The following is a 9,982-nucleotide window of genomic DNA, read 5'->3' as shown; positions in this document are numbered from 1 at the left end:
TTCACAGCGTGAAAAATAGGTACTTTTGAAAACAAATAGATACTGTAAAGAGAGAAGAAAATGCCACCTTCCACTGAGGATGAATCATGCTGGCTAACTGCTGACGTACATGGGCTGATAGGTATGAACCCGCATTCTCTCACAGGTCGCTTCCGCCTCTGATATACACAAGAATATATTACAATGTAGCAGTAAACTGGTTTTTCTTCGCTAGAGTAAATAAGATGATGAAATATGAATCATCAGTAAAGTTTCTGACTTCTCAAATGGATGTTACGGATTGCATCTATAGAACTAAAAATAAATCAGAGGCAACTTGTCAATATTAACGGATAACTGAATTATCAGTCAAGTAGTATCAGCTTCCTACACATCATGTGCGCAAAAAATATTCCTCGAGATATTACATATCGTAATCCGTATCATAGTTTATCAAATCCCTTGTTTTCCATTATATTCAGGGATGAAAATAAAAGTTTGCCATTTAACACTTTAATAGGTAGCTCACAAATACCAGCTAATATTTATTTCCGAATTAATCCTTCAAGTGGTTTTGAATACACGATATCTGAAAACAGAATGCCTGCCTAGTAACATATCGAAATCTTGTAGATATATTTACAAGTAGAGATCAGCTGAAGAAGGGCAGGAAAAAGAGAAACTTGAGGAGATACTGACGTGATGTGGCAATTGCAAGGGTGAGGTGATGGTGGTGGGTGAAGGTATCGTCGTGCAGTAGTCGACCGTGGAACCTAAAGACTAGTATACATTAGCCTTATACCCTGTGATCTCAATAGCTTGGTGGATGGAAACTTTACCCACCTGAGTGTTTTTTTAGAGTGTTATTCCCTTGAAGATGTGGCAACCTACTCATGTTCAAGTGACAGGTAAGAGAGCGATGGCCAGGTAGATTCCAGCTGTCAATGACTTTCTAGGACGGATTTTCAGGTGTTTCTCATCACCGTTAGTCACCTGAGTACGACAAAAAGTTGGAGTAACTGTCTTTTGCCAATCCTTGTCGTCAGCAGACATACTGTGAGTGTTTATCATAGGCATGGAAATCAGAAACATAAGAAATTTTCTTCATAAAATATCAAATGTAAGTGGTAATATCTTGTGTAAAGTAGACCACGATTTGAACCCCTGTCAAATGGGTCTTCCTTTACTCCAGTCCTCATCAGCAATGGTAGACTTCTCCTTAAGAGATAATTGAGTGATATTGGAATAATTGTTAACTCAAATAGGCAACAGGTATCGTAGTTGCCATATCCTGTTAAGGGTGCTGGAAAGCGGTGTGTTAACCATTCTTAGCAAACTTATGACATTTCTAATTAATATACTTATAATATTCTAACATCAAATTTAGAATTCACCTGGAGGAAGGCAATATTTCAAGTGTTCTGTTAGATATGACAACTTGTTTAGCATTGCTACTGCTCTTAGTTCGATGGGCATTTAGATGTACCGTTTCTAGCGTTATGCATTTTTGTAACTGATGTAGGATAATGATTTTGACTCTTCTTTTATGGCTACAAATTCAGAATGAAGAACTCGAGTCACGTGCATTATAACTGAAGTTAGAGAAACCTGCAGGGAATCAGTTGTCTAGTAAGATTTATGTATTATTTAAAGTACATGCATTTCAAGATTATATTTTAGTTAAATCTTTCTCATTTGGCGGAAATTACAGTTGAAAACTTTTTCTTTGGTTTTTGTACTTTATGAATATTTGCAGCATGGATCTTCCATGTATTTTTGTTTCCAATACACAGTACCCTATTTTGATTAATCTTGAAGGAATATGGTCATACTCTGTTCCCTAGTTCATTTCCTCATAGTAGCCTGATACCTGATAAAATATCACCCTTGTCTGTAGATTATATCTTGTGAATTTGGGCTGCATAGGCATACTGATAAATTATTTCAGATGGGTACTTTTGGCTGGTATGTTACTCTGTAACTGCTTCTTTAAAGTGTTAGTTGCATAAGAAGAAATACTAACTCTTAATTTCCATTTTTTGTCAAAATTATATGATCAAGAGGTGCATACTGCTCTAATCATGCAAATAAATATGGGCACAATCAGTGGCAACATGTCAATAAATATTTTTGGCCGGTTACAAAATATTATTTTTTTATGTATATATCTATTGCATAGATAATTTTTAACTGTTTCTTAGTAACATAAAACAATTAAACAATTATCTCTGGTTTGTGGTTTACCTTTACCTTCCTGTCCCATTTTGTACAGTATATTACAGTATGTATATTAACAGTATGTTATTGATTTTAACAAATTGCTGCCTTTATCACACCAAAAAAGGTTCATTAGAACCTGGTCCAAGATATAATTATGGAGCAATCGGTAGGTACAACCTAGAATGATTACCTTTGTTAGAGCTTGCATTTTTATTTGGTAAGGAGTTGGTAATCAGAGGGTGTGAATGACAGGTTTAATTATTACTTTAATTTACTTTGATATATGATTTCTATAAGATTGAAATTAAGAATGATTTCCAAAAAAAACATTGCTACATTAACAAACATTATTTGAATGATAAGCCATAACTCAATGTTACCATTTCCAAAAGAATTATAAATTTATCGCAGGATAACCTGTTAAAAATGTTGACCTGATTTTCCCATTATTTGCTCCACATATTGCCTGATTTAAATGAAAGGCAACTCCAGATGTTGAGGCACAGCAATGGATTCTATGTAAGTTAGAGATTTTCTTGGCCCTAGTTCAAAACAATTTTCCATATGGTGTGTCTGTTTCACCTGCTATACATATTTGAAATAGTTTATGGTAAAATTCAGTTCCAATTTTTGTAGTTGTATTTTTGGCTTGCAGTAGTACAGGTTGAATTTTTTGTAATTCTAGTCACCTTACTCTTCAGGAGTCCTGTCAACTTTTGGTGTTATAAAGACCTTAACTAATACAGAGAATACTGAAAATGTCCATGAATTTAACCTGGAACTGGAATGAGGATTTTATAGGGCAAAGTTGTAGGGATTAGCCCCATTGACTGCAACTGCTCTACATATTCAGTGTGCCCCCACTCTGATGCTTTTCAATAGATTTGAAAAAATTCTGATATTTCTGATCACCATTCAAAAGAGCATTGCTCTGAAGAAAATTACATATATAGAACATCAGTAAAGTAAACTGTTACATGTATGGTGAGCTTTTCAAATGAAGTAACATTCATGCTGCAACGCTGCCATCTGTACAACATATCCCTCCTTACAGCATCATATATATGCATATTGCTACAGTCTCTCAAAGTCACTGTCTGTGAAGACAAAGACAGATATTTTGATAGTATACAATAAGAGTACCAGATGTCTTGGATTCTAAGTGAAAAAGCCTGATGGTGTGAGGCCGTTGATCATGTACAGAAAAATACTGTAAGAGAGAGATGTCAGTAGAGAGTACTCTTCCAGGCAAGCATTCACTATGTACTTGTTTCCATTCACCACAGATTTTAGTACATGATTTTCTGCCTTTCCAAGGTTCTGCTGGTATTTCAGCTTTCCCAACAGCATACAGAATTTTACTTCAAAAGACCAAAATTTTATGAAGTTATGAATATTCGAAAAACTCCATTTGGTGAAAGGCTGTAGCACTGGTATTCTACATTTTTTTCAAGAAAGTCTACAAATTATAAAGATTTACTTGATACATTTACCACTGACACCCTACTTTCAGTTTGTGTAAAGATAGTTTCTATCATGCCCAGTAATTTTTTTTGATGCCTCAAAATTACAAAGTATTTGCTGAATAATTAAAGTCCTTTTTTTGTATTTTTTTTTACTTATGCTAACTTTGACTTACGTATTCTGAAAACACATATTTGATATACATGCACAATATTCCCAAAAATCTTCCAAATATCTTTGTATCTTGACAAAATGTGGCAGTAAAATAATTTGTGAAAACTGCAGGAAAAACATTGGGTAAGCCCAAATGTTGCAGATAGCAGGGGAAAAGGCATTTGAACATAATATTTTGCACTGAAAAGGGGTGAATAGAATGTATGAAATATGTTTCTCTAAAGTATATAAACTGTAACTTATGAAGTATGGTTACTCAAATTTATGTTTAAAACTTAATACAGCTTGTTTTTATAAAATGTGATATTTGGATTTAGCTAAAGGATTACTATTATGGGAAAAACAAGGCATGGAGTTCATATCTGATTTAGGTGAAAATAGTTTCAAATAATGATTCTGACTATTATGATAAACTAAAAGAACTTAGTTTTATGGTTAGACTAAGATGCTAAATATTTGAATCACAGAGGGTTTAGGTGAGTTGTATTTCAATCCCTTCTGCTGCCTATGACCATTTGAATTTCCCAAGAGAAAAAATAGTATTGATCAACTGATAAGAATATACTGAAGAGAGTAAATACTAATTCATCTTAGATGTGTACATCGCATTATTCTTGGGGTGACATTATGCAATAGTCAAAGCTGTGAAGTGATTTTACTCATAGCAGTTCATGCATTATCTTTAAAAAAGGAAAGTAAAACTCCGAATACAAAAAATTAAAAAAAAAGTTTTGCAATCATTGCCATACGTGTGAGTCGCACATTCTTTCGTTAGAAAAGATGTTGGGCCGAGTAAATATAGTTTTCGAAACTTACGAATTGCTTCTAAACGGCACAATGCTGAATAAATCACAAAGTTCCAGTAGCTTATTAAAGAAGTAACCCCTGAAATCGGAAGAAATGCATATCAAAGAATTCCATACAGTTATAAGTGATTTAAACTAAGGGAAAGAATTTGTGCCATTACACTGGTAACATTTTTTTTTTTTTTTTTTGGAAGGAGGACTCTGATAATCTGGGAAATCGTGGGTTATTTCATGGAAATACCTCTTAAAATCAGCAGAATCAATGAAAACCTCACATGACTTATAGCCACCTATAGTTATATTTTCAATTTTGTTAGATGCGTTTAGTGATCGCTGAGTATATTTACCTTCTATAACTGTAGGCAACCAATATGGCAGAGGACGAGACAGTATCTTAATATATTTCGAGTTCGATACTGAATACTGTGCTATATCAGCTTCTGGAGGCTATTTATGGTGGAGAGACTTTGGGCACTGTCTTATAGTAACTACTTCCCAAGTTTGTTTTCTCCCTCTTCACAGGGAGTATGACTATAAACAAGCCTCCGTACAGGGAGTGTACATGTAGAGAATAAACCCCGAAAGTAAATAGTTATAATGCTAATAATGATAATTTCTTACACAATAATTTGTAATGTATAAAAAATGTCGATAGACCTCGGCCCCTGCTTAAGGTTAGATGAGGTTTTAATAGATCCTGTTAATCATTACTGGTTTCACATTTACCTCCTTTTTTCCCCGATTATCATACCTCTTACATCATTTCTCATAGGAAAAAAATATTTTCAATTTTCGCTCCTCCAATCTAAATCATATCGACAAAGTATGAGTGCAATCGTATGCCTTTCATCCAAAGAGTGAATAGCTGGGATTATTTGTGGGACGATTTCTGCGCCCACTGTGAACGCGGTCCCTTTTCTCTTAGAGAATACACTTTTATATTCTGAATCTAATGTTCAAACACACTCCTGAATGACTGCATTCAAATAGGTAATTATCCCCCCCCCCCCCTTCCCCAAGTCAAAGCCAAGTATTCAGTTATCAGCCAGCCCCGAGGAGAAGATGAACGGCTGGAATAGCTGCGGGCCGATGCCGCACCCAGGATTCGAATCCGGGTTGGCCTATGTATGACTCATGGTCAGCGACGCTAATCACGTCACGACACAATGGAAACTCGTGTGTGTGTGTGTGTGTGTGTGTAGTCAGCCCTAGAAATCTGCCATTTTTCACTGTAAGCAGTTAAAAGAAACATGATTAGTTTTTCGTGTACCCCACTTCATATGTAATATTTACATTTTTGATAACTTTTTATACATTTATGAAAGCCAGTGCACTATGATGTGTGTTAGTTTCAGTAATAATTGAACTTTTGTTCCACAGTAAAACCTTTGTGCATTAAGACCTTGGAAAATGACACAATCACACTAGGTCTTGGTGTGAATGAGACAAAGAATGTAGGTTGAGTAAAATCTGTACTGGCCATCAGAACCAAGTGTCACACTTCGGTATCTATAAAAACAAACAAAAATAGTGTAAAGAACCAAAACAATGTGTCTAACATTTGTTACTGTTTCACGTGTGAGATGGGCTAGTCACCGCATTTATAGTGATGAGAGGACTACGTGTGCAATGTCGCGTATACTGATATAATTTACCGATTTATACTGTGCGAGTTATTTTAGTCACCTAGCACGGTAGATAACAGGCAATACAAACGTTTGCTAAACATTAAGTGATTCATAACCACTACTACTAGAAACATGAAGCCCAATTTTTCTGCTTTCGGAGACACAAGTCCACTATGTATATCGATGAATCTCGAACACATACTACCAGTCATTCTGTATAAACACTACTGTGACGTACTTATCACGCCCAGCACACGGCATTTATCTGATGTGTTTATGTGGAATTATTTGTACTTTAAAAGACTATAGCCGTTTGTGATGCCCTCCTCAGCAGCTTAGATTTTCTCTTGTTCTCTTAAAGATGAATGCCTGCAAGACGAGCCTAGTCCGAATTTCCATGACCGCCACTAAATCATACTGTTATTGTCATACGACCACCGACAGTGACCAATCAGCCACCTGTTATCCCCATGCTAACCACTCACTTTAATCCTCCAGTTTAACTATTTTGGTGGATTTTTGTAGTCTGCACCATCACTAACCAGTACTGTAACAACTTAAAGGCACCACCAGTACATGTACCGATCGCTTCCCGTCACCACCCACTACAACACTCATTCACTATCTCCACCCAGACCACTTAGTAACAACATATCATCAACCAAGCTACGTATTAACCATCATCTCACGATACCTTCAGGAAATACCTGTCATCATCATCACACATTACACTGACTCTCCTTCATCACTGTCCAATAACTTATCAACCATCTTCATAACCAGCTGGGTGTAATCACCAATTCCCACCAGGAGGTTGGAATCACCCATCACCGTTACCAGTAGGTTGTAATCAACGATCATTAATACTAGTAAGTGCAACCACCCTTCATCAGTACTAGTAGGTTGTAACCAACCATCGCAACCGCCCAGTTGGTTGTAAAGACCCATCATCACCACCCAGTTAGTTTTGAACAACCATCACCATAAGCAAGTCATCCACAATGGACAGCATGCACACCCAGTAACCTGTCGTCACAACTTGGTTTCAAAGTGGACCATGTGCTCGTTTTACAACTCGTGTTGTTGTCTGCAGAACTGCTCCATAGGGACGCCTTTCCCAAGCGTGTGAACACATCAGCCGCACAACGCACAATAGGATGTCCTTGACCCCAGGATGTGGTACAATCAGGTTCCTCATAATGGTTCAGGTGTTGTACGTTCGATAGGCTGCTGCGACCTACTTATCATATGACAGTCGCGTTACTGGCGCTAAAAGAGATGAAAAACGAAGAAGGTTCCTTGTTCATAGCTACGATTAGGAACTAGTATTTCGGTTAGTCAAAGCATATAACGAGTATCAGTATATATATATATATATATATATATATATATATATATATATATATATATATATATATATACTACTGGCAATATAAATTCGCTAGTAGATGCACAAGGGAGGAGAGTTGTTGACTATTATTCTGGCCTGACTTTGTAAACTGGGTTCAAAACACCCTCTCTCGTGGAAAGGGAAAAGAGAAGTTTCTATGGAAAACGAAGTCAGAGCAATCTATACACGGGAATTTTTGTTAAAGTTGATAACAGCCCCACGTGAACGGTTGTGGAAGCGTTAGTATGGGAAGTGGCGAGACGTAGACGCTTTTTATTTAAAACTGGCCTTTCCGGTCTTCCCGGTCGAAAGGGTTGTGGATTAATCTGACTAGTTTAGTGAAAGGGGTTTCAGCACCGATACTAGGGCATGTATTGAAACCAATTGAACACGATCGAGAAGGTAATGGGATGTTTGAGACTACATTTTGTTACCAATCATGTAAAAAGAAAATTTGATATAAAACAAACTTATTACCATGAAAGGTAAAATTTTGGCAGATTATATTCACCTTAAATTTTAAAATGAGATTTGTTAAAACATGAACTAATAGATCCTTTTTTTCTTTTCAGTACAAAAAGCAAAGAGTCTCCTCTACAAAGGGAAACATGGTGAGTACCTAATTCAATTTATCAGTTAATTTGTTTCTAAATATTGATTTGAATCTGAAACTGTTTGGCAGGTTAAGATATTTTGCGTGATGGAGAACGGGCCTGACAAAAGATCTGTCAGAGACATGATCCTACACAGCTTAACTCCTTGCCTCAAACACAACTTTGTAACACTTGTACATGGCATACTAGACGGTACAGCACAAAAATACAAGCAAGGAACATTCAAACCCACCATTAACACCATACAAGAAGGATCACACGCATTAGTATGACGGAAATATCAAATATAACACAAAGAACAGCCGCAGTATATATATATATATATATATATATATATATATATATATTCCCATTTTAGAAAGTTAATACAAGGAGGGGAGGATTTCCGGCCCCCCGCTCCCGTCCCCTCTAGTCGCTTTCTACGACACGCGAGGAATACGTGGGAAGTATTCTTTCACCCCTATCCCCAGGGATAATATACATATATATATACACATACACACACACACACACACACACACATATGCACATACACACACACACACACACACACACATACATATATATACATATGAAAAATGTATAAAAATGTTTGTTGAATGTGTCTGATGACAGAGTGGCAGATATAGGGTGTTTTGGTCGAGGTGGTGTGCAAAGTGAGAGGGTTAGGGAAAATGATTTGGTAAACAGAGAAGAGGTAGTAAAAGCTTTGCGGAAGATGAAAGCCGGCAAGGCAGCAGGTTTGGATGGTATTGCAGTGGAATTTATTAAGAAAGGGGGTGACTGTATTGTTGACTGGTTGGTAAGGTTATTTAATGTATGTATGACTCATGGTGAGGTGCCTGAGGATTGGCGGAATGCGTGCATAGTGCCATTGTACAAAGGCAAAGGGGATAAGAGTGAGTGCTCAAATTACAGAGGTATAAGTTTGTTGAGTATTCCTGGTAAATTATATGGGAGGGTATTGATTGAGAGGGTGAAGGCATGTACAGAGCATCAGATTGGGGAAGAGCAGTGCGGTTTCAGAAGTGGTAGAGGATGTGTGGATCAGGTGTTTGCTTTGAAGAATGTATGTGAGAAATACTTAGAAAAGCAAATGGATTTGTATGTAGCATTTATGGATCTGGAGAAGGCATATGATAGAGTTGATAGAGATGCTCTGTGGAAGGTATTAAGAATATATGGTGTGGGAGGCAAGTTGTTAGAAGCAGTGAAAAGTTTTTATCGAGGATGTAAGGCATGTGTACGTGTAGGAAGAGAGGAAAGTGATTGGTTCTCAGTGAATGTAGGTTTGCGGCAGGGGTGTGTGATGTCTCCATGGTTGTTTAATTTGTTTATGGATGGGGTTGTAAGGGAGGTAAATGCAAGAGTCCTGGAAAGAGGGGCAAGTATGAAGTCTGTTGGGGATGAGAGAGCTTGGGAAGTGAGTCAATTGTTGTTCGCTGATGATACAGCGCTGGTGGCTGATTCATGTGAGAAACTGCAGAAGCTGGTGACTGAGTTTGGTAAAGTGTGTGGAAGAAGAAAGTTGAGAGTAAATGTGAATAAGAGCAAGGTTATTAGGTACAGTAGGGGTGAGGGTCAAGTCAACTGGGAGGTGAGTTTGAATGGAGAAAAACTGGAGGAAGTGAAGTGTTTTAGATATCTGGGAGTGGATCTGTCAGCGGATGGAACCATGGAAGCGGAAGTGGATCATAGGGTGGGGGA

The 9,982-nt window shown here is 37.1% G+C and overlaps 1 protein-coding gene and 1 long non-coding RNA gene across 5 annotated transcripts in view; one reads left to right on the top strand and one right to left on the bottom strand.

Annotated features, from left to right (window-relative positions):
• Positions 1 to 514: 514 nt before the first annotated feature.
• The window catches only part of Rip11 (Rab11 interacting protein), a 60,650-nt gene continuing 51,182 nt past the window's right edge, over positions 515 to 9,982 (top strand). The window contains exons 1-2 of one of the 4 annotated variants that reach the window (XM_071681242.1): positions 515 to 887; positions 8,234 to 8,272. In XM_071681242.1, the coding sequence (XP_071537343.1) occupies positions 857 to 887; positions 8,234 to 8,272 (70 nt within the window). In that variant the 5' untranslated portion in view covers positions 515 to 856. Of the gene's footprint in view, positions 888 to 8,230; positions 8,273 to 9,982 lie in introns of those variants that run through there. The other 3 variants (XM_071681241.1, XM_071681244.1, XM_071681243.1) reach the window with 3 other exon arrangements.
• Positions 843 to 9,982, bottom strand: part of LOC139759191 (uncharacterized) — a 62,958-nt gene continuing 53,818 nt past the window's right edge. Inside the window, exon 4 of the long non-coding RNA XR_011715013.1 lies at positions 843 to 972. This is a non-coding gene — a long non-coding RNA (uncharacterized lncRNA). The remainder of the gene's footprint in view (positions 973 to 9,982) is intronic.

This window comes from Panulirus ornatus, chromosome 32, assembly GCF_036320965.1.
Source record: "Panulirus ornatus isolate Po-2019 chromosome 32, ASM3632096v1, whole genome shotgun sequence".
Lineage (NCBI taxonomy): Eukaryota > Metazoa > Arthropoda > Malacostraca > Decapoda > Palinuridae > Panulirus > Panulirus ornatus.
Note: the sequence above shows the minus strand (reverse complement) of the source record. Positions and strands in the feature narration are given on the sequence as shown.